Here is a 26377-nt window from a genome sequence, read left to right on the forward strand (position 1 = left end):
TGGCTGCTTTCCTTATGTTTTACATTGTTCTGAGGACAGCAGCAAAGATGAACTTATAATGCCATGTTTTAGTTAGGTTGTTTTATATTAACTTTGCAGATAATCATCCAGTTTCGTGTTTTCCATAAAATCAGAGGCAGGAGGAGATGCCAAAAGTGGCCCCCCATTGACTGCTGGACCTGGAACCCTGGGCTCAAATCCCAACTTCTATATTTGGCCCAGTTGTGTAATCCCAGACAAAGCACGTTGCCTTACTCTGTCTCGTTTTCCTTAGATGCAAACTTCGGAAGAAATTAGAAGTAATTCATTTCAAGGTGTCTGATTTAAGAAAAATCCCATTTATTAATGGTTGAGTAAACTAAAATGTTGGCCCATATATAATATTATCCACAAGTCATAGAGAAACAGCATCACACTCTTCTCAAGGCATTCTTTCTTCAATGATCCTTTAGTTATATTTCAAAGTTGTGACTTGTAATGAATGTTTCAGAATGCAGTAAAGTAATGTAATATACTAGAGATTTGAAAGTCAAAAACAGCAAACTATTTATAAATCTGAAACAGTGCTGTTTTTTTACACATTATATTTTACCAATTTATGTGGCAGTTAATTCAAGGGCCCAGCTTGTACTCTGACTTAAAACCAAGCCGAGACTCTGGCACAGCTCTGGAAAGTTCTCCCTATGGTTTTGACTCACCTTGTTTTTGCCTGCCCTCTCAATTCATCCAACCTTTCCCTTTATTACATACCATTCATCATAATATTTCATGTTACATCACTAGACCTTCAATAGTTACCTTGCTTTCCGCTGTCCTGCATCGCAACAGCATACTGTGACCTCTGCTTAAGTCCAGTCAGAAACAACAGCAGCAACTCGGAGATGTCCACACTGTTTGGAGATGTCAGCACATATTCCTCCCCCTGCAAGGTGCTGAGCGTGAAGGTCTGCCCGAATGCCTTTGCTGCCCTAGAAAGCAGAAACAAAATGAGTATTAGGCCATACGCAGTTACAATACTTTCTCTTTTGTAATGCTCTTGGAGCCATGACAAAGACAAAAATAAATAAATCAAAGCAGTAGGATAAGGTTAAACCACATAATCTGCTCCAGTGGTGCCATTCAGCACTGCTTTGAGTAGACAAGCATTGGCAAAGCCAATAGGTCTGGCTTTAATGAAAGTTACATGGTAATATCACTCATTATAAGTAAATAGAATGGGAATAGATGTATATTTTTGTATTTAGAGTAATACTGGTGTAGGTTGAAAGGTCAAGTGACAGTTGCACTGTCAAGCCAGACCTAAAAGTTCAAGTAGGTTAATGACTGTCCTCCACCCATCTGTGCTGTTGCCGGAGAAAAACAACATAAATGATCTAATTACCTAAGATACTTTGATAGCATTCCAATGCCAATGGTGTGACCCTGAAAACTCAAGCTTAGTAAGCTTGAGAAATAAACAAAATGATCACAGCTGCTTGGAGGGCAAGCAATTTTTTGTGGAAGCACACAAGGTCTGCCCAATCAAAACATGTACTCCTGGCTCCCAAAATGTAGGCGGATCTAAATCCCCTCTTTAGGGATGATAACATAATTGTCTGGTGACAGCTGCGCTGTCAAGCCAGATCATAACAATGCCGTTGCCATGTGCTCCATTTACTTTATGTTGGCAGTATTGTTCTGTGGTCGGAAAAGTCACTTCACATATTGCCCATGGAGGCAAAATATTAATTGTGATTTTTGCTGTGTCAAAACAGCAGTGTCTGCTGCTGAAGCAAAATGAGTACAATACCAATGAGGTGCTTTCATTTTAGCACCATGTTGCACACTGCGTGGCTGTGTTCTGTGTCTGTGAGATCCGTACCATGCTCAAGGCACATGGGCTTCCCTTAAAACGTACTGATGTCCGGACTAACCTTTTGGTGTGAACTCCTACAATTTCTGGAAAGGACAAATTCAGGAGTTTCTTCTCAGACTCGTCAAGGAAACTTACACCTTTCCAGTTGATAGCCACAATGAACTGGTTTTTGTGTAGGATGGGACCTGCAACGAGAGAATAAGATGCATCAGATTCGATCTCAAATTCAGATGCCTAAAACTGTCATTGTAAAATAAGCACATTTTGCAGACTTTACACTTAAATAAGAAGGGTAATAATAATAATTCTACGGATATGAATGGGTGAGTGAACTGATTGCCAGGAAGCAGCTCTGTAAACTGAAATGGCTGTAGGCAGTTAACGGATTCACCTTTCAATCGATTCTGCCTTGAAGCCGTGGGCGCGCAGAGAATGTTAAAGCAGTGCTTTTGGGTCCTCTGTGTAGGACAGATTAGCCTGGCTCCATATGTACACAGTGGGGCCTAGCAGTTGTCATGGCTGCTTACCTGTCACACATATACCCTCTCTAGAGCTGCAACAAAGGCTTGACTATGACAAATGCAGCCCGGCCAAATGCTGCGATCCCCATATTTCACCTAGCAAGCAGAAAGAAGAGTCCCAATTCCTGCATGAGTTCTTTGGAGGGCAAAGAGTGGGACTCCTCACAAAAACATCTTTAGTTAAATAATGTGCCAGCACTTGATTGTTAACTTTATTTTAATAAATACCAGCATTAATTCAAGTCAAACATTTTGTACATCTAAGAATATGGGCCTCTTGTATGCTATGTGCAATTACTGGTTTGGCGCTAGGCTGAGCGAGAGAGATATGCAAGAACCATGGGTCAGAAATAAAGTTTAGAATGATGCCCCACCACGCTAACTGCACACAGTGCATACCCCTGTAGCAACCGTGTCATGTCACTACTACAATGAACCCTCTCTGTGACTGACTGTCACAGAAGTGTGTGTATGTGCCACATTAACAGAATTTATTGCATACTTTCAATGCTTGAAATTCTCATTAGGAAAGCACCTAGATTTCCTTAAGACACACTTCTTGTTAAGGGTGCAGCGCTATAAAGAAGAAGAAACGGTTTCCCTGCACAAACTGCAGCAACACGACTGTATAAGAAACAAACTGCTTTGAAAGTTACAGAACAGCAGTCGGTCAGCGTGTAATACCATAAAGACGAAGGCCGTAATTCACAAAGAATCACGCAAAGCCAATCTTCTCCTAAAAATGATGAGCCTTCAGCGAATGGCAAAAATAGTGGGGCCGCATGTTTAATGCTTCACAAACTGATAGGCATGGCGCTAAACACGACTTAGCCTTGCACCAGGGTGCAAAGTCCAGTCAGCAGTGTCGTGCATGAGTTTTGTACCCGAGGGACACTTGTCAGCACAAACCTCCTTGCACACATCACCGCTCAAGGGTCCTTGCTCAACATATGCAATTTTCATTTACACATACTTTTTCTTTTGTGCCTAGCTTGCACCAGTTTTTCTTTGGCACATGCAAGGTTGCGTTACTTTGTGTGAATTTAGTTGATCTGTCTTTACGTGGAATCTGAGATATTTTTGCTAAGTTCCAATCCTGATTACAACCCAAGCAGGTGTTTGCCACAAGGGGGGCATATTTACAAGCCCCTTGCACCTCCTTTTGCCTCCCTAGAGGCATTTTGTTTCCACGTTAAGGAGGCGGTAAGTAGGCCCCCACCATGTGCCATACTTACAAAGTGCATTGCACCACTTTGTAACCCCTTGTGTCACATTATACCTGCGCCCGGTATAATGTATGCGGGGGGGGGGGGGTGTTCCCACGCAGTGAGGCCCAAAAAAAGGCACAGTGAAATTTACAAGATTTCACTGTGACATTTTTTCTGTCATTTTTAGCGCCTGCTCAGGGCAGCCGTTAAGGTGACGCTCCCATAATCACCTATGGGCCTCCCTGTGCTTTGCTGGACAAGCACCATCATTTATGCGCTAATCCAGCAAAGGGTCACAATGGCGTCATAAATTATGATTCTATTGTGCTAACGTGAGCCATGGTGCTCTGCATAGTTAATAACAGCATTACCATGGTGGCATTTGGGGGGCACAAGGTGATGCCAGAAAATTGGCACATCAGAGCTGATGCACCACTTTCTTGTAAATATGCCCCATAGTGTTGCACTTGTACAAAATGTCAACAAAAAAAAGTTTGCACTGAAGTCCTAGCACCTGGATACTCTCACGGGTGATTAGCCGCGCTCTACAAATCTTGACTGAATGGATTAATTGTAGTTGAGGTTAATTGGTGATATTATTGCACTCCTTTGTTTCGTAAAGAGTGACTCTGCATCTGCAAGCGCCTGTTCGAAAGTTTAGGAAATATCTACTGAAACATATGGTTTTTGCATCCATGGGCCAGTATTGAGAGCTGTCAACTTGTCAAATCTCATGTGCAACATCTTCAGCAATTTCTAACTCTTTTGGCCAATTTGAACGATTATTAGTATGGACATACAAAATCCAGCATTAACAATGTGCAGGCAAAATGATTCAGTCAATCTGAAACTTAAATAATGATTGATTGATTGAGAACTGTACATTGTGCACTGCTGCCAAGTTTGGGTGCCCTGGTGCCACACTTCACTTGCAGATCGAGAAGTTCAAAATTTCAGGTAGGTATTTCCTGAATAGCAAATAAGGTGCAATAGAAAGGAGAGTCAAGGGCAGTTTTTTTAGAGAGCACAGAAGGATCTAAAGGATTTTCGGTCAGTCACTTCCTTCCTTTTCTTTATTTTTTAGGTCGAGCATAAGCATTCAACCTAAAGCATACTTTAGTATACATCTCTGTGGGCTTAAATCCATTCCTCTCCTCATTTGCTTGTTTCAGTGTTCTTTAAAAATCCTTGCTTGCTAGTGTTCAATCCTGCCTCTTTGTCCCTCCTTTTCACTTACAGTCTACCCACGGAGCAGGGACTAAGTACAATTGCATTCTGCTTTGTTGTGCTTATCTGTTCGGGGGAGGACTATTTTATTCTTTTTTTCCAGCTTGTGTTACTCTGTGGGGGCTCAGGCCCATAGCTGCTTGCATTTTATGCAGCACTCATCCCTCCCAGTTCCTCCCATGTTCTTCACATTCTTCTGTATCCTAGATCCCACTCTTGACTTGGAGTGGATAACTTTAATTTCCTCATTGCCTCGGCCATAGCCGGACAAGACCAGCGGCTATGCTCCCATCGGAGCTGCTTCAAGGGGAGCGCTCTAATGTTTAGTGACTGCAGGTGCGATGTTTGTGAGAGCATGATCCCACAAGCCTGTATTTAAAAACATCGAAAATGCAACTCACAGTTTCTTTAGCCAAACTAAATACACTGTGATAAAGGTGAAACAGATACAAAAACATACACAAAACACTATGACTGCATCTCTGGACCCCACAAGGATTCAACTGGCATTTCCTCTTCAAGTGGTCCCTTGAAACCGACCTCACTCTCTTCGTGCTGCGCTTCCTGTCCTCCCTTCACTGCATCGATATGAGCCCTGCAGCCAGCAGCAGCCATCCATGCCTCCCGTCCCCTCCTCCCAGCTTAGCCTGGAGAGAAGGGAAGGATCCTGGCGGAAGGAAGCCTGACTAAGCCCCCTTCCCATGCCTTCCCCTGGCCCCTCAGCACTTAGCTAGGTAGAGCAGACACCCTCGCTCACCATCCTCTGCCACCCAGTGCAGGAACAGAGAGTGGGGAGCTGGAGGGGACACCTGCAGTCTTCCCTGGTTCTGGAGAGTGTTCTTCCTCTCCATTGCACAAATTCCCTTTCCTGGTCCTGCCTGGCCTGGTTGGACCTGCGTGGCTTCATCCAGCCCCCACTCGCCAGATCATGAAACCATGTAGCCACTCCAACTGCTGTTAGTACCTACAAGCCCCCTTTCACTCCCTTCTTCTGCCACCTGCTGTGGGTTTCTGTGGTCTTAATTTATTTGTGCGTTTTTAAAAAGCGCTAACTAGGTCCACAGGCCCCAGAGGCCTTTACATGAGAACACAAATATTAATAGAATCAACAATTAACAGAGAGAGCACACAGACCCAACATATGTGTTCACTTTCTTGTTGCTACTTCTAGAAAGACCCAACTGTAAGTTCCCATGCCCTTTAATTCTGCACAAGAGCTGCCCGATTTTGGCTCCAGTAGAGAAATATATTCTTTGGACACCGCATTACTAAGAACAGTCTGAAATGGCAGGTCTGGTGAGTGTGTGCTCTGGTCTTGCATCCCTGGCAGAGGAGAAGAAAGATGTGGAATCGCAAAGAAATCTTTAGATCATGGTGGCCTCCCTTTTTTCGTTCCCCTCTTTTTGAATGTTGTTATTTGTGTAAATACAGGAACAGACCAGCATATCTGACATTCTTACAAATAATAATAATAAACCTATCCAAGCCTCCTATGAGTGTTTCACTGTGTTTTGTACCGAAGAATAATTAATCTGAACTGTATCCATGCGTAGATTATAAGATTTAAATCAAGTGAGCAGGAAGGAGTGTACCATTTACCCTAAATAGCAGATATTCTGGAAGCTGTACAAGAAGTCAAGATCGTCATCAAATTGTATCCTAGAGGGGTGTATCATTTGCCACAAATAAGGTTGGACGTTGAAGGAAATCAACTACTCAGATCTCTTTTTGGCTATTACGGATACCAGGTTATGCTTATAGGTTATATCTCTTATAACCAGGGACTGAACAAAGTCAAAATCATGCCTCTCTTCAGTACCTGCGAAGTGAAAACAAGCTGTGTGCCTTTGTTTCCACTAAATTGCATTTGAGGGTGAGTGTGCTGCTCCAGATAGCTCCAACAAGAGTAGAGAGGTTATGCTGTGTTCCCTTTGGTAAATATCAAAGAGGGTGATTTCTGCCCTCCTCATGTTTTATTTTGTTTTTGCCCGTGGTCTCTCTTCTCAAAAGATTAACCTATTCAAAATGGTGGTGCTTCTATGGTTGAGGCTGAGCTCATGCAATAAGTCTGTAAGTGCCTCAGACTCGCTTCCCAACCGTTGTCATGTCTCCCACTAAACAGGTTGTGCTCAGAGGACTATCTGGACATCAAGTGCATGAGGAATGGGCAACACGGATCAGAAAGTCTTCATGGCACTGATAATGCTGTAGCCCAAGCATAGCCCACTCTGCTTCATAATTCCACTCCACTCCAAACCATATAATTAGACTTCGGGCAACACAATTTAACTCCAGATAATTCCACTACACATAATTACACTCTACCCTACACATTTACACTTCACGCTTACACTCCACATATATCCACTCAATTGCAAAACGCATAATTACATTCCACAAAATAAATTCAACTTCGCAACATGCCACATACTTCCACACCATATAATAATACTCCTCACCATGAAACATATCTTCACTCCACACCATGCCATATAATACAACTCCAGAGCATGCCACATAATTTCACAGAACACCACACAATTCCACACCACACAATTCAGTGACACACAATTCTATACCACACAACATAATCACATGCCACTTAATTCCACTCAATGCCACATAAATCCACTCTATGCTACACAGCAACAATCCACATAAATACACTCCATACTATGCTACATAATTCCAATCAGCATAATTTCACTCAACACCACATGCTTCCACGCCACACAATTCAACTCTACACATTTCGATTCCACACCACTAAAACAACATAAGTCAACTGAACAACACAATGATACAACATACCACATGCATCCAATCCATACCACAGAATTACACATCATGCCACAAAAATCAACTACACACCACATAAACCCCACTACACAAAATACCATTCCACATAATTACACTCTATGATACACAATTCCACTCCACATAATTCCAGTACACTCATTACAACATAATTACTATCCACATAATTCCACTGCACACCATGGCACATAATTCTGCTACACAAATCCAGTCCACACCACACAATGCCACCAGACGCAATTCCACAACTACAAATTCCAATCCTTTCCACATAATTCCACTCTACATCACATACATCCACTCCATTCCAAACCACATGGGTAAAAGACTGCCATTGAGAACACCAATAGCTATAAGTCTCACAAATGCAAGACCCATTGCATTGCAAATGCTTGTTTTTCACTGAGGCTAGCAGAGACAGAGCATGGAAGACGTATAAGAGGTAAACAAACATACATTAATGTACACAGGTCCCTGATCTGCAGTAGTTGATAAGAGAAGCATGGAGCTTAGAAAAGATATCTTCTCCGACAGGAAGCCAATGGAGTAGCCATAAGAAATGGGCTCAAATTATTTAGGCCTAAACGTAAGTGGGAGGCAGCATTCTATGTCGCCTCCAGTCAGTGGAAGCTTTCAGGGCACACCAATGCAAACTGAGTTACAATAGTCCAGTCTTGATAGAATGGAAACCTAGACTAAGATTTTCTAGCAGTCTTTAGGCAAAGGAGTTAGGTATTTATTTAGGACCTTAACAAGAAAGAAACACGTGGAAATGGTCTTGGAAATATGTTCCTGAAAAGTAAGGTTGATATAAAAAATGATGCCCATATTTCTGCAGAAAATGCTGCAGCAGGTATAGGCCACCAATCAGAATTACAAATTGAGAGGTTTCCAAAAACCAGCACCTCAGATTCGAAAGAATTAAAAGTAAGTACATTGGTACTCAATCTTGATCACACAATGTTTAAATCTGAGTTTAAGAAAAGAAAGGCCTCTCTCCACCCTAGTAAACTGAGTGTCATCCAAGTATGAAAAATAAATGAAACTGAGGGAGCAGATGAATTCTGCACGAGGTGTAACATATATATTGTGGCTTGAGGGCGTCTCTTTGCATTTATAAACAAGCATTTGCAATGCAATAGGTCTCACATTTGTGAAAGTTGGAACAATTGGCAGTGTAAATGACAATGTCTTTTACCCATGGGTTTTGGAGTTTGGAGCAACGGTCCCCTGCTCCAGTTGCAATTGTGATTCAGTGGAAATGGGTGTGAAGGAAGTCTACAGTTGTCAAAAAAGTGACTTCGCGAAAGGACAAAATGTGGTGCTTACAGGTTAGAGGGTACCTTATATGTTTTGAGTTATTAAAGTGAAAGCAATACAAGGAAGTACAGTGAGGAGAGAGTAAAAATTGGTGCGGAAAAGTACCGAAATCCTGTAAGATGCAGGTGGGGGATATGTGGAGAGGAAAGGGCAACACATGTCTAAGATAGAAAAACATGGCAGGAGTGATGGAGACGATCTGAAGACCGGTACCCTTTTCACAGGCCTCAGCAATGTTCAATTCACAGACTCGCGATTCCGGGTTGAACACTGTTTCAACATTATTTCCATCATCATAATTGTTGGTACTTATTTTAAACGGCTAATTCAGCCGCTGACAAAGCCACCAGTCCTGGCTGGTGTTAGCAGCTGTGTTCTATCTGGAGGCAATAAAAAAAGCTCAGAGAGGCATCAAATTACCTGTTGTGTGGTACACAATGGAAATTACACAAATTTAGCTCATGTGTTTATGCCATTACACAGGCCACAGCCGCTTTATAGAATATCCACCTCACTTTTTTCATCCCACGTAAAGGCCTGCACACAACAATATTCACAACGTGAGCAGTGGTCGGTCTGTATGGGCCAGGTGCACTGGCTGTGTGAAACAGCTCCATGAATGTTAAATGGTGCCATGGCAGATGTGACATATTTAGTACATCCTGGCCTTCCTGTATAACACTTTTTGTTGTGGGATTTTAATTACGTTTCCATCGTTATAAATAGTGTCTTAAATGACCGGCATGCAAGGGGTCGTTTTTATAAAAATCAAAATAGGTTAAAGGGGTCACACGTGACATAAAGGAAATTTGGCAACTATGGATGTAGGTGCTAATTATATTGTGTGGCCTGGAGTATAAAAAGCAAGCTAATCTGTGCACTTCACACTGAGCAACGGCTGTTTGTACGTGATTACCGAGGTAAGATATAACCCGCGCTGCGAATGAACGTATATAATGTGCCATCAGCATTGGCAAGGTGTAAAGAGTATGTAAAGAGTACCTACAAAGACACATTGAACACCTCATGCGGCTGCTGCAATTGCCTAGCAAAAAGTCCTTAACCCCGCGCCGCCCCGCTTCTCCTAAGGGTGTGATCTCCTCAGTGCTCACCAGTGTAGGAGTTAGTCACTGACAATGAACCCACACAACAAAACCCCCCAGGAAGGTAGTGAACTAGTTCCCGTTAGAGGAATGACCCCCAGCAACAAAGCAAATATTATGTGACACGCGTGTCACGTCCTAGTTCTGTGCGTCATTACATGAAAATACTGAACGAATACGTAGTTCTGACAGTCAGGAAAGCTACTTTGATTTTTAAAACTGACATGACATTTGCCGTATGCAACTTTAAGGTATATTACTAATTAAAGTCTAAGGGCCAGATGTAGCAAAGGGTTTTTCCCATTCTGTGTCAATGGGAAAATGTTTTCGTACATATGGCCCTAAGAAACTAACAGGAAGAGATTACCATTCCTCTCTCTGCAGCGCTTTATAATTTAACACAGAGAATGCTTACTCTGTTTTCACACAGGCTATTACAATACAAAATACAAGTAGACATCAAGTTACCCACGGCAAACACAACCAAGCGGTCCTGAAACTATTTTCTGACATTTTACACACAGGATTGCCTCGCCACGCCCCAGTGCTTCCTGACACGATGAGCTGTCACTTTGGCTGTTTTTTTTACGTTAATTAGCTCGATATAGCAAGACTCTAGTTCATATGTACAGTGCTCAAATTAACGAGTATGCATTTTTCTTTAGGGGACTATGGAAGCCTTAATTTGTAAAAGCAGTAAAGGTGCCATTATAATAATTACCGTGTGGCTGTTTACACACCGGTACAAGTATGTGGTTAGCACAATCGGCTTCAAAAATACAGAAACAAAATGCTAGTTAAATAAAACTTCAAAGCGTCATGGCCGCCATGTGTGAAGGGGAGAGACAAAAGAAACAAGCATTTGGAATGCAATAGTCTTGTGTTTGCTCGAGTTAGAGCTCATAGTATTGTAAATTACTGACTGGACTTTTATTGCCACACAGACTGAAAATAACAAGAGGAAGAGAGCGAGAGTGAGCTGGCCCTGGAAAAGCCCCTCTCTGATGTTGGTTTATGTTTATAGAGGGAGCTGGTGGGAAGGAGGGACTGAACACACGCCCACAGTGCAAGGCTAACAGGCCAATAATAAAAGAAAATGTCCCCCTTCAGAAGAGGTAAACAGGACATAGCGTAATTACACAGTACTTTGTGCTGCTCCTAAAGTTGAAAAAGGCAGGACAAAGAGGCATAACTGACCACTAGCAAGCAAGGATTTTTGAAGGACACTGCAACTAACAAATCAAAACGCTGGACCTGTTGTATGGTCTGCTGGATCAGTTTTTCACTGTTGATTCCCCTGATATTAAAACAAACATAGCCTGTAGCAAGTTCAAATCCGTGTAGTGTTCCTTATCTTGCAAATCACTTCTACACCGTCTTTACAAGTTCAAATCTGCCACATTTTCCAATCGTGGGGCACTTTTTTAGCATTCTAATCCATTGTGGGGGGCACTTTTATTTTGGTGCCGGGTTGTGTTTTCTGCCCCTGACCGAATCTGTGCACTGAATAAGAGGGAAACCGCACAGCACAACAGACGAGGATTTGCAAAGGTACAAACAGTACATTGAGAGTATAATGGACGGACGTTATTCACTTTCAGGGTTTAAACGCATTTTACCTTTAGGTAGCGCACTAAAAAAAATCTCTGCAACATAATGTCCTTTTAAGTATTTTTTTGTCTAGTTTCCTCGACTGCTCACTACCTTCCAGTTGCTTCAGAGGTAGCAGTGCTTCATTTGCATATTTTCTGCAGTGACCTGTGTGTTACTGTGAAGCTCACCTGGCTTTTGTAGAGGGTTCACCTTGCCTCCTTCCTCTGTGTTTGGGGAAACTGGAAATTAAAACTTGAAGAGACATGACATTCTAAACAAGAAGAGTAGACACAGTCCTATTGCTGGAAAGGACCCAGCAACTCCCAAGTGTAAAGTGCTTTGAGGTAACTCATCTGCAGTGCCAAGCACCTCACACTGCAAAGATTTTGTTTAAAATCAACATACAAAACCATCTTGCTAACAGAGGAATATCACTCTTCGCTTTGTCAAGGCTTCATAGGAGCCTAGACAACAACAGGCAAGGCATCCTATTTTCCATTACATACTCCACTTTCGGCTTTTGTTACTTCACGTAGCTCTGGTGCAACTGTAATTCTGTAAGATGCTCCACTAGCACTGGCAAAAGCCAATAGGTCGTGCTATTTAAGAAACCAATGGAATTCACATTTTCATTCTTTTTGAAAGATGAAATTGGCACTTTGCCAATGGTAGATGCAGTACATCATGCCATTGCTAGAGGTCTCCTGGGCTAGACACCAGTGGTTTATGTACAGCTGGCTGAAGAACCTTAAGTCCGTTCTTGAGGTCCAATAGGTGTAACCTGCCCCTTTTTCACATATAATATACCTCCCATAGAGAAGGAAGTAGGTTATGTAAGGTAAGTTAAATAAGGTATGGTTCTGTAGGTTGGTTAGGTACAGCAGGTACGCTAGGTATGCCTGGTAGGCATGGTAGTTACTTGTAGGTAAATAGACATGTTAGGTAAGTTTGGTTGGTATGCTAGGTTAGGTACTGTAGGTAGGTTAGGTATGATAATTTAAGTAAAGTAGGTAGGAATGGTAGATAAGGAAGGGATTGTGGGCTAGCTCTAGTAATGCATGCTAGGCTAGGTAAAGGTAGTTAAGAATTGAGGTATGGTAGCTATGCATGGTAGGGTTGGGCTGTATGGTAAGTTTGGTAGGTAGATTTGATAAGTAGTTTGTTGAGTAAGTGAAATACAATAGGTAAGTAAGAAATATGGGGTAGTTATGGTAGGGTATTTAGGGTAGAATGCTAGATGGGATACAGTAGGTTAAGGTCCAATAGGATAGGTATGGTTGGTAGGTATGGTAGGCTACTTACAGTAGGTAGGGTAAATGAGGTAAAGTAGTTAAGCATTGTGTGTAGGTATGGCAGGTAGGCATTGTAGATAAGTTGGGTGGGTATGGTAGGTAGGTATGATAGATTCAATATGGTGAGTAGGTACAGTAGGTTGGTATGGTACATTAGGTGATGTAGGGCCTGCAGGATAGTATAGTATGTTGGGAATGGTAGGTAGGCAGTCATGGTAGGTAGTATATAACACATGGTAGGTAGGCATGAAAAGTAGACATAATAGTTTTGGTATGGTAGGTTAGCTATGGTAGATACATTAGGTAAGTGTGATACATCGGTTATAGTAGGACATAACATCACTTGTCCGATATTTAAAAGTTTTAACTATTAAAACAATTTCTTGCTTACAAATCCCAGCTTTGTTAATGAGAGCACAAATACTTACTTTAATTATTAAAGCACACATTTTTGCCTATACATCAGTGCTTTATTACATTTGATGCTGCATTGTTTATGCGTGTTGCTTACAATTTACAGCATTAAACATAAAAAATTGAGTCATGTAGGAAAAGAAAAACAATGTTTTTTAATACAATTGCTTTTCCTCCTACTACAACTACTAATACTACTACTAATAATAATAATAATAATAAAAGTTGAACATGATGACCTTTCATGATTTGTTGACAGACTTTTTTGAAGGAAAGATCAATACTATCTATGAGACCTTGCCTATCGACCATGGATAGTTGGAGGATGAAATCGACTTCAATCTGCCTCCCCCGAATATTACTTTTGCTTTAGACAAATTTGAGCCATGCTCCGTGGAACAGGTACAGGGGATGCTGGCTCGGGCCAAATCAGGCTCCACAATAGACTTATGGCCCCCCATTATCATTTCCTGCCTATCCAATGCCATTGTACCATCTGTTACGGCTCTATACAACCTTTCCTTAGACTCATCTAAACTTCTGGTAGAAGTCAGCCCAACTGTCTCCAATTCGACAAAATCCCACTGCCAACCCAGAAGTTCTTTCCCACTCCCGACCTATCTCACTGCTTCCTTATTTTAGTAAAAGGCCTACAAAGCTACATAAATAAACAACTAGCTGCCTTCCTTGAAGCGCATAAAATCCTAGACCCCTCACAATAGGGTTTCAGAGCGATGCATAGCACAGAGACACTATCAGACTGTCACTAGAAGCTGGCATGTCAGTTATGCTAGTACTATTGGATCTATCAGTGGCTATGATACCGTCTCCCATACGATCTTAATTCTGAAGACTGTATGATGCAGGCATTTATGGCAGAGCGCTACACTGGCTCATGGACTTTCTTGAAAACGGAACCCAAACCATCTCTCTAGACTCATTCAGGCCTCGAACGATGCGGTCAACAAAAGTGTCCTGCACGGTTTGTCCCAAAGCCCAACATCATTTAATGTCTATGTGGCTCTCTTGTGCAAATTGTCAGATCATGCGGCTTTGAAATCGTATCATATACCAAAGAAACCCAGCTTGTCATTTTCTTTGGGCAGGACCCAGATAAGGTTAAATCTTAGTTTGCGGGCTGTATGAGGAAAATTGCTAACCTGAATGACAAACAACTGTCTTCAACTAAACAGTGATAAGACCGAGATAGTACTGTTTGGAAAGGCTCAGGAGCTCTAGTCAGCGCAAGCTGTGGCTCCAGCTTTGCCACAATGCACCTACTAAGAAAGTCTTTCCGTGGCTCCTCTCCACCTCAAGAAATACTCTAGTCCATACCTTGATAACGAGTCGACTATACTGTGGAAAAGCGCTATTAGTGGCAGCAAACAACACACTGCGGTCTAAGTTCCAAGTCATGCAGAACACAGCGGCTCGGCTGCTTTGCATCCTTCCCTCACGCTCCTCCTCTGCACCCATCTTGAAAGCCTTGTACTGGCTGCCAGCTAGAAAACGCACACAAAGCATTAACCAACTCGTTCGCAACTTACTTGCACACCAGAATTTGCAATTACCAGCCCACTAGACTGCTCAGGTCTGCAAAAAAAGCTTTATTAGAATCCCTCGTTTCCGCAACTACAGGTTCGGAGGTAGATACTTCTCATAACGTGCCCCACTTCACTGGAACAAACGTCCTCTGCAACTTCATTTGTGCTGAGAAAATGCCAAGTTTAAAAGACTCTTAAAGACGTGGATGTTTTAATCGCATTATACCTCCCTCGAGTAGCAAAGCTGAGATACACCTTCGGGTGTGAGTCACTGCTCTAATAGTAAGTGATCATAACATAACTTTAAAAAACATTCACTGAAAAAAACCTGTATATTGCATAGTAGATACTTTTGACAAAGGGCCAGTATTTGTTGCTGCTCTTTAAGAAAGCCTGATTGCTGGCAATTCTTTACAAACAAAAAAATACAAATTCAACAATGGCTTTCATGACAGCAAACATAAACAAATTAATTTTCAAGAATGATTAGTGAACTGTACAGACCATTTTGTTTTATCACAGTCTTAAGCAGACATTAAGGCAGTAAATATGTGTAGTGGCAGCTAAGTATTCACACTGGCTCCCAATTTGAAACTACAATTCATGCTGTACCTCCAGTTTAACAAATGGAAAACATGATGACATCACTTAAACGTAATGGAAGGAAAATCGGGATAACTATTCTCAAAATGCCAGGGTCTTGACGGACAGGTCCTCCAAGACACAGCAAACCATGAAATAGACAAGAAAACCAATGGCTGAAGAGAGCTGGGTGAAAGCCCACTTTATTTACTTCCTTACGCTTCGTTTTGATGTATTGATAGCAAGAATGCTACGATTTGCATAAATTAGATAAGTTGCTAGAACATTTCAACTTGGATTATTTGCCACTTTCATGAAAATAAATGTCAATTTATATTTTGGTTTCAAACAATCAAAATGATGTCCAAGTGAAGAAAGCAGATTGATAGTTTAAGGCAGCTAACAAGACACATATTTTAGATTGACAGAAAATCTAGGATATTTTGACTATGACCTGTAAGTCCTTATAATGGAGTCTGCTGAATGGTAACTACTCACCTGAAAATCTGGAAACCTCAAAAAATCTTGAGAAAAGGACAGGCCACTGAAGTCGGGCAAAATCCACCAAATCCTCCTTCACTACATCAGGAAGGATTTTTTGTTGCAGATATGAAGCCTACAACAACAAGGAGGAGGATCACATACACAATACACAGAACACTTCAATATGTACACGAACTACAAAACCATCTAAAAGGTTCAAAAACGTCATGCATTAGGTAGCCTTACAACATAAAGTAGAAACCTGTGCATGCTATTGCATGCACTTTGATTTTTATTTACAGTGTATTAGATACATTAATGTTCATTGTACCATTACAAACGGATGTCAACTATATGCACATCTGCCAGGCCCCACCTTAAAGGGATGGTCCACTCTGAACTATTAGTTGCCTCAAGATGGAATGGAAAGCTACTCAGAGAAAGGCCATTCATTTAAGCCTTTTGTCATTAACATGTTTTGTTTTTCTCAATGAGTTACTCTAAGTAGCATGGGTAAGCATAGATGTAGCAGTGGTTAGCTTCTTTTTTGCACGGCCACACTTTTCTGGTGTCATTTCAGGTGTCATTGAAACCTTTTTAATCTCAGGTTTTTACACTGCAGAAGGGGGTGCCTCCGGGCTCCTCCTTGAGCCCTACTTTATTCAGTCTGTACACAAGCCCACTGGATGATCTCAAAGCCAGACACCTCCGCTTAAAGGTCCAGCTGAAGTGGATTTGCTACTGCAGAGAAGAATGTAGTGGGAAGTACCGCAGTCAGGCCAACCGGTGATGCATCTCATTTGTATCAGGAAGCAGGTAGGTTCTGGTCTTCTGTTGGTCCTCAGGCCACTTTCCGGTGCAGTATAAAACCGCCCTACAGTCAGAAATGGCAGGCCTGGGACATGTTTAAGGTGCTGCTTTAGTGGCTGGGACAAGGAGTGCTGCAGACTTACTAGTAGCGTTTTATTTACATGCCCTTTGTACATTTAGTACCTTATACTAGAGACTTATGAGTTAATTAAATGTGTCAAATAGGTGTAGGAATAGCGATAGCAATTAAGCAGATGCCTTGTAAATGTTTGGAGATTCAATTATCAACATCAAACATAATAGTTAGCTTTGTAATTTCAGCTTTAATAGTAATTTGCTTAAATATGCCCCAAAAATGTCATTATTGATTGGCAATTTGCAAATACATATATATTGTTAGTCATTTCCATTCTGCATACTGCATCTGGGGCAGTGAGAAGAACTCAGATGTTTCCAGTGCTACAACTTTAGAGGTGTATAATACAATCTTTGCATTACTTTGTAATTGTGGAGTCTTATGTTGGTTGTCTGGAATACTTGGTTAGTCCATGTGGCAAGTTGTTGTAATCCACCTGCGTTCAAATTTAAACAAAGATCAATAAGTTGATCTAATAATAACTAGTTTAGGTTCTCTTTAATTTAAAATACGAAATATCCCAAATACAGGTATTACTTGCAGGCTCTAGTTTTCCTAAAATGTGCCTGAGGAACTTATATCGTAATAAAGTGGAACAAATACAAGAGCTTGGATAAAATTTGACTTTGCCTAAATTGGCTAGTTCAAAGGAACTAACTGGCAACTGGTGGCAACTTTTCATTCACTGGCCACAATCGGTAATAAGCATTTTATATTTCTTCCTAATCATTATATTGACATCAGTAATAACGCATCTACTTAAATAGACCAAGTTATTGGCTATGCTACTTTCAAATGAAGGATGAAAAGTTGTTTATCTGTAATCCCAGTTCTCTTCCAGGGGAATCCTCTTCAAAGTCATAGGCACTAAATAGCCCTGCCCACGCGAGGGGACCCTGGAGCACTTCTTAAACATTATATATATATATATATATATATATATATTCACTAAAAAAACAAAGTGTACCGGGACGTTAAAGTTAGGTTCAGAATTTACAGACACACAACCATAGAAATTCAGCAGTTATAGTTATAGCTAAAGTTATATCTAGTAACTATAACTCATGCCCTAAGGTAACTATAACTCATGCCCCTGCCATGCACGTTTCCCCTCAAAAAGATTATTGCAACTATTGCAGTGATATTACCAATGATGTCATAGAAGATGTCATGACTGATGTAATATTTAGGGTAATCAACACTGCATGGCGAGGGTGTGAGTTATAGTTACTTAAGGGCATGGGTCATAGTTACTTGAGATCACTTTAACTATAACTACTGAATTTCTGTGACTTTGTCTGTAAATTCCAAACCCTACTATAAAATCCCTGTAACTTTTGGTTTTTACAATGAATTTCTATGTTTTTTTAACTCGGTTGGGGCTTGGCCACAGGGTAGCCAACTTTATACATGCAGCCAACCCCATGCTGAGCACACATTCGGCCAAATCCACTTAAAACAGGAGAGGGGCATGTAGCCCCTCATTCCGGGCCGATTTCTGGCCCCATGGACACCTTCTCCTGGGGCTCGGCCATATTAAGGAGAAGGAGCACGCAGCCCCCCTCCCTGGAAAAATACTGACCAGAGGGACCCCATCTCTCGGGACCTATCCAATAAATGGTGGGTGCCCTGGAGCCCAACCAGCACCACCCAGGGCATCCACTGCACATTACAAACAGAGAGGGGGGCACGCAGCCCCACTCCCCTGGCCAATATTGGCCCCAAGGACTATTTAATTAACACCTGCGGCCCCCCTTCCTGGGCCGTTTTCAGCCCCAGGGACCCTCCTTGCCTGGTGACTGGCCTTATTATGAAGGGGCAGGGAGCATGCAGGCCACCTACCCCGGCCAATATTGGCCCCAGGGACCCCATCCCTCAGGGCCCACCCAATATAAGATGGGCCTTGAATCGCCTACCCAAAGCACCCACGGCATGTTTTTGGGGGCTGCGGGGGGAGCCCCAATGCCCCCGTGGCACCAACCAGCACCCTGCCTCTAGCAACAGCCGGCATGGTTCCCGCCCACAGGGAGGAAATACAAATGATGCTCCCTGCAGGCAGGGGCAATTTATTCATCTGTTTCCCTTTCCCTTTCACAGCAGGCAGGGAAACAGATGAACGGTCCACTCCCAGCGGACAGGAGTATATTTACGGTCCCGCAGCTGGGAGCAGACTTAGCGGGAGACTTGACATTGCTTCCGACACGTGAGAAGAAGCACAGGTTTCCCTGCGCCCTCCAGTATGCCTTGAGGATGGGCACCATGGGACATAGCAGGAGCCGGGACTGGGAGATGGGATCCACAGAGCCATTAATGGCCCTGGTAGGAGGCCTGCATGGCCCTTCACCCCTTTGTTAGCCATGACTGGGCCCTAGGTGGTGGCGGTTCCCAGGGCTGAAATCGGCCTAGGAGGTGAGCCGCGCAGCCCTCCTCCTCATTTCAGTTTCAGCTGGGCTCCCAGGGACGGTGTCCCCCGGGGCCGAATTTGAAGCACTTCTTAAATAAACATAGTTATATGTTATAGGTATAGTTATTTCAAATAACTATAACACGTGCCCTAAGGTAACTATAACTGGCACCCTCGCCATGCACAGTTTTCTCATCACTATTGTAATGCAAATGTTACAGTGATATTATCAATGATGTCATAGATGTCATGAGTGATGTAATATCTGGGGTAATTAGCAGTGTACGCCAAGGGCGCAAGTTACAGTTACCTTAGGTCACAAGTTATAGTAATAACTCAACTTCAACATCGATTAATGTCTCCTGGAAGTAGACGGTGAGGGCGGTGGCAATGTATGTCTTGCTGTCAACAAATGATGTTTTCTAGCTGTTGAAATTGTGGTGGTGATGCAAGCGTCAGTGTTGGGTGCTGTGTGTGCTTCGACTTCGCATGAGTGGACTCTGACTTTGATGGCGAACATAAAGGTATCTTCTCAGATCTCTACGCCATACGTCTCAACATCGATCAAGGTTGCATTTTCTGGTGTCTCTCATGAGATCTTCCTTTGTGGGATTCTTTGGAATGAGAAGAGGACTCTTTGGAGGAAGATTGATGCTCTCCAAAGCCACTTGATGAACCAGCTGTTCCTCTCTCTTGGAGTCCATGAAGCCTGATTTTTTTCTCTGTCCTTCAGAGTATGCCTGTATAGCTTCTGGCCATAGGGACAGGAGTCAGGACGATGGGACTTCGTCAGGCAGACAATACGGACTAAGGGCTTCATTACAAGTTTGGCAATTGGACCACCAGACCACCATGTTGGCAGTCCTATAAAGACCCCCATGTTGGCGGTCCTAAAAAGACCACTGTGTTGCAAGTTATGCAGACAAGACAGCTGACTGCCAACCAAAAAAGGTAGACTACCAGCGGCACAGAGGCCTGGAAGTAGGTGGTCCGACCTCACACCCCATCATCACCACAACCAACCACTTACCTTATTACAAGCGCACAGTAGCCATGGCGGACGCCCATGGCGGTCAGTCAATGGCAGTCTGAACCATGGTGGTCTGCGCTCACCAAAGTCATACAAAACAGCACTTTGGATGAATTTGAAAACAACACAGCTGACACACATTGTCACACTGGACACACATGCAAAGGAAACTATAAAACACAACCCTTCACAGACCACAATCCTTTGCATTTCTACTCAGAGCCAAAGAAACATGACCAGCATATATTGATTATTACACAGATTAGGCACCCTTTGTTTCGCCATCCCATTGAACACCCAGCACACACTTTTGACAATTCACACACTATTGCACTTCCCTTGTTAAGTAAGTCAGTCATATTTTGTTTTTGTTCCACCATGTCACATTCCAAAATAAACTGTTTTTCTGAAGATGAGTTGAGTCATGGTGGATGAAATTCTAAGAGTAGAGTTACAATTGTTTGGATCACAAGTACAGCATACTCCTCTCAGTTGGAAAATGGAAATGTGGGACAGGATTGTTGACAGAATGAATGCTGTAGGCATGACCCTGGCACAAAGGAGGACAATAGGAAGAGGTGAAACGGCCTCAGGGGCAAGGCCCGTTCCCTGGTCACAGGTACAAACTGCAAGCCAAGAAGACTCACATGATCCCTCCAATGCCCCATTACACCTCTTTCCCTGGGAGGAGAAGGTCTTGGCCATCCTGCATCCTGAGGGCTTGACAGGAATACCTGGGGGAGTGGAGTCTGGTAAGTCACAACACAATAAAGTCACCAAAACGCTATGTCATGCATGTCCACAGCTCAGCTTTTGACACTGTCACTCCACTCACCAGCCCAGTGTTAACCTGTCTAAAGACCTCTCTTTGGCAACTCACATTTGAAGTGTATTCACCTGGGGAGATAGGATTTGTATAGTGTGTTTAGTACAGGAACTGACATGACTCAAACTCCCAGCAGGCACTGTTCTGCAACTCCAAACACCAGACCAGTGATCACTTGTCCACATAGCCCTGTTTGGCAAATCACAAATGAACTTCACTCACCTGGGAGGAAGCCATTTGTCAAGTGTGGGAGGTAGAGAAAGTGACCTGACTGCAACTCCCAGGAGGTGCTATTCTTGTAACTACAAACACTATCACAGTGGTCGCATGCTACAATACATCTGTTAGTGAACTCTCAATTGCAGTGTACTCACCTGGGGGGAGAACACTGGTCAAGTGTCTGTAGTGGAGAGAGTGACCTGACTGCCACTCACAGGAGGTACTGTTTCAGCAACCCCAAACACCAGAACAGTGTTAACTAGTCCAAACACCATTCATCAAATGTGGGAATTAGAGGGAGTGATATGACTACTAAGGCCTGAAAGACCGTGTGTCTGTAAAGCCAACCATCATCCCAGTGTTCTCTTGTCCAAATATCACTGTTTGGTAACTCTTAATTGAAGGGGACTCACCTGGGAGGATGACATTTGTATAGTGTGTGTAGTACAAGGAGTTACAAGACTGCAGCTCCCAGCAGCCACTGTGTCTGTAACTCCAAACACCAGCACAGTGTTCATTTGCCTACTTACACTTGTTTGTAATCACTCCAATGCTCTTCACCCACCTGGGAGTATACCATTTGTCAAGTGTTGGGAACTAGAGAGAGTGCCAGGACTGCAACTCCCAGCAGGCCCCGTATCTGTAAGCCCCAACACCAGCCCAGTGTACTCTTGTCCAAGAACCCCTGTGTCTTAACTCTCAAATGAACTGTACTCCCCTGGGAGGATACCATTTGTATAGTGTGTGTAGTACAAGGAGTTACATGATTGCAACTCCCAGAAGGCTCTGTTACTGTCACCCCAACCATGAGTACAGTGTCCTCTCGTCAAAAGACACCTGTTTGACAACTCACACATGAAGTGTACTCGCCTGGGGGGATAATATTTGTATAATGGATTTTGTACAGGCACTAAGCTGACTCCCACTCCCAGCAGGCCCTATTTCTGCAACTCCAAACACCAGCACAGTGGTCACTTGCCCATATAGCCCTGTTTGTCAACTCACAAATGAAGTATACTCACCTGAGGTGATAACATTTGTATTGTGTGAATAACAGAGAGAGTGACCTGACTGCAACTCACAAGAGGCACTGTTTCAGCAACTCCAAACACCAGAACAGTGTTTACTTGTCTATAGACCTCTTTTTGGCAACTCACAATTTAAATTTACCTGTGTCTGTAAAACCAATCACCAGCCCAGTGTTCTCTTGTCCAAATACCATTGTTTGGTAAATCACAAATGAAGTGTACTCACCTGGGAGGACAACATTTGTATAGTTTATGTAGTGCATGGAGTTACATGACTGTAACTTTCAGGGGATTCTGCTACTGTCACTCCAACCACCAGTCCAGTGGTCTCTTCTCGAAAGACTCCTGTTTGGTAACTCACACAAGAGGTGTACTCACCTGGGGGGATAATATTTGTATAGTGAGTGTACTAGATAGAGTGACCTGTCTGCAAATACCAGCAGGCCCTGTATCTGTACTCCAAACACCAGCATGGTGGTTACTTGCCCATATACCCCTGTGTGTCAGCTCCCAAATGAAGTATACTCACCAGAGGGTTAACATTGGAAAAATGTGTGAATATATGTGATGTCACAATTTAACCACTAACACTGTATCTTTCACATCCACAGGTCGAACTGCCTCTCTGCACACAGAGGCCACAGAAGAGACTACCACTGCCCCCCTGGATTAAGCCATCCGTGAAGAAGACACTCCTGGATGTGGAGGACGGTTCTGGACCATCTGGGCAACCAGGTCAGACACCAACAGTGAGCCTCACTGTCGTAACATCAACACCTCCTAAGCCCAATTGCCTCAACATCACAGGCAACCATTTGTCCCCCCACCCTGAGTACCGAGCACACTGTCTACCATCTTATGCCCCCAGGTCTGGATCCTGAGTTGCAGTTCAACACTTTAGGTAATAAGGGTCCAGGAACCAGTGGGAGAGGCACCAAGGGACAAGGGCACAGGCCTGTGGGGGTAGGGTGAGTAGAAGCGATGCCACTGGGACTGGTCCTTGCCAGGACACCATCAGCCATGTCTTGGGGTCCATCAGGAGTCCCAAGGGGTGATGTGCCAGGTAGTAACCAAACTCCAGGAAAACAAGCAGCTACATAGGGGCATTCGAGAACAGATGGAAGCCCACAGTACCAACATGGCCTCCCTAACAGGGGTGATGAAGGACATTCATACAGTCCTGAGCAGAACTTCTCTAAACCAATCTTCCCCTTCCTTTGGCTCATCAACACCAGGCACATCTACATCTGTGGCAGCCACTGGCACGGATGCTCTGCCAGTGAAAGAACACACCCCAGATACCACTGTCTCTGTAGCAGCAGATTCTACCCCACCATAAAAGCAGGGATGCGCAGCGAAGAATCCAGGAGATGAGGATGTCAAGACACCCACCACTGTGAGCGAGTGACCTCTTCCTACAGGAACTCCTTTTTGTGCTACACATTCACTCTGTTGACTGATCCTGAACCACCTACCAGTTCCAATGGAAGTACTCTGGACTTTGGACTCCCACTGGTATGGCATCTACTTCAATTATTTCATTCACCACGAGTGACACCTTCACTTTATTTTTTTATTTTTTATGTCCAAATTGTATTTACTGCATCAGCATTGTAATAATTTCACCCATCACAAACTCATTGCCTGCTTGCTTAATTTCAACAGTTTGCTATGTAGAGATTTAAGACTATGTGAACCATATGAACCATAACTTACCTGTGTAAGGAGGGATATGTTACAGGTACACAGTGTCCTGCCCAGGATTACAGCCATTACACAGAAAGACATACCTACATGTGTCTGGTCACACCAAGCATTTTATTCCAGTGTACAGCACATAGGCTGTCCATACATCTGGACCTTTTTGACTCAAGAATGTGTGACTCATACTGAGTCAAAGTACATTTTACAGGGTACAGCCCCCCAGACCACAGAAGGGAGGGATTTGTCAGACATTGTCCAGTAGAACAGGCAAACATTAAAGTGGATGATGTCACCAGCTTGAGCCTGATCACATACCACACCAAAGTAATCCAACATCACATAATCTAAGACATAAACAGAAGGCAGTACAACAGTCCCTGATCACAGGCCCGTCATATTTCAATGACCATGCATCTGGTGGTATGACACAAACATATGTCAGTGTTGTGGCGCAAGCACTGTGGCCTATAATGATGAAACACATCTACAGCTACATACAGGTCATACAAGAATAGTGTTTAGCCAATGTGAAGGGTGAATGACTTGGTTGCAATCCATGACTACACATTTCATGGCCTCATGATGGTACACATGATGCAATCGGCCCAACACAGCACACAAAACAAGTACAATGTGCAGTTCTGACCTTCCACCTAAAGACTGTGAAAGCTGCCTTGGCACAGGTCTCATACACCCCACATATGTGACATTACCTGGATCAATCCATGTCCACTTTGTATGTCAGAATAGCATCAGATACCTGTCAATGTCAGAACCCTGAAATGCCCACATGAGGATGTCATGGTGAAGGTACCAGTACAAAGACAAAACAAGGAATATAGGCTTGAGAACATAGTTATTACATAAATCACATAGCAAGCTACTGGAAATGTAATTACACTGCAAGGAATCTAACACAAACAAAGTAACATCATCAAGGCGGGGATATTCCAAAGGGTAACTCTTCAAGCAGTCTTTGGCTGAATATTGCAGAGTATCAGCTCCCTAGTTGTTGCTAAAACACTCAACTCCACACATTCACACAACTACAGCTCATTGTACAGCCACAGTCATTACATCACATGACATAATTATACTATTGAAAAGTAGCTGTTAATGATGTCTTCCCGCAAGTCAGCTCCTTTCTCTTCACCACTGTCATCCACATTTGGCTTTTAAGGATTCTTTCCCAGTGGCACAGCTGGCTCCCCTTCCTCTGGGATGTACGGGATATTCCTCCTCAGGGTGATGTTGTGAAGCATGCAGCATGCCTTAGTGATCTGACATACTTTTCCAGTTGAATAGAGGATGGCTCGACCAGTCATGTCCAGACACCTAAATCTGGCCTTCAGGAGCCCAAAAGCTCGCTCCACTACCCAATGTGTCCTTCCATGGGCCTAATTGAAGTGGACTTCCCCTGGCGTAGTTGGATTCCTTAGTGGCGTCAACAACCAATGACAGTTTAGATACGGGGAGTCTCCTGTTAAGGAATGGGACATATGTGCATCAATAAGTCACTCACTTCATAATTGTAGCACCTGCATTGCACACACACAAACAGAACAGATGTGGCTTACCAACCAGCCAGGCCCTCTCTGGGTACAGTTGTGATATCAGCTGGGGTATGGTGCTGTTTTGCATTATGAAGGAATCATGGGTTGAACCCGGATAACGGCACACACATTTGAAATATAGAGATTTGCCAAAGAGACAACTTGCATGTTGATGGAATAGAAGTTTTTTCTGTTGCAATAGAATTGTTCATTGGCCTGCTGTGGCACCAACCCAACACGTGTGCCATCAATGGCCCCTACCACATTTGGGATGCATGCAAAACCATAAAAGTCAGCTTTCACATGGGCTAAATCCTCACGGCGGGTAAATCGGATGTATCTGTCAAGGTGTTTCAACACTGCTGAAAGGAAATCCTTCAACACCAGACTGAACGCAGGTTGGGACATACCAGCAGATAGGGCCACTGCATGTTGGAAGGACCCTGTGGCTAGGAAGCGCAAAACTGAAATGACTTGTACAATGGGTGGTGTGCTGGTTAGATAACTTATAGCTGCTATGAGTTCTGGCTCCAACTGACAACATAGGACCACGCTTGTTTACCTATCCAGGCGGTAATACGTTATTATGTGCCTTTGCACCATGGTCTGAAGGTCTGGCAGTGTACGGTAGATAGGAGGCTGTTGCAGCCTCCCTCTCCCTGGGTACCTATGTATGACGAGACATGATTTCTAACATTCGTCATTGTG

The 26377-nt window shown here is 43.2% G+C and overlaps 1 protein-coding gene across 2 annotated transcripts in view; it reads right to left on the reverse strand.

The window, feature by feature from the left end:
• The window catches only part of MYO7B (myosin VIIB), a 1466311-nt gene that overhangs the window by 287782 nt on the left and 1152152 nt on the right, over positions 1 to 26377 (reverse strand). For both annotated transcript variants that reach the window (XM_069213753.1, XM_069213751.1), the window contains 3 exons: positions 15975 to 16092; positions 1914 to 2040; positions 799 to 968 (listed from right to left, as the gene is read on the reverse strand). In XM_069213753.1, coding sequence (XP_069069854.1) covers positions 799 to 968; positions 1914 to 2040; positions 15975 to 16092 — 415 coding nt within the window. The remainder of the gene's footprint in view (positions 1 to 798; positions 969 to 1913; positions 2041 to 15974; positions 16093 to 26377) is intronic.

The sequence above is a fragment of the Pleurodeles waltl genome, chromosome 11 (assembly GCF_031143425.1).
Source record: "Pleurodeles waltl isolate 20211129_DDA chromosome 11, aPleWal1.hap1.20221129, whole genome shotgun sequence".
NCBI lineage: Eukaryota > Metazoa > Chordata > Amphibia > Caudata > Salamandridae > Pleurodeles > Pleurodeles waltl.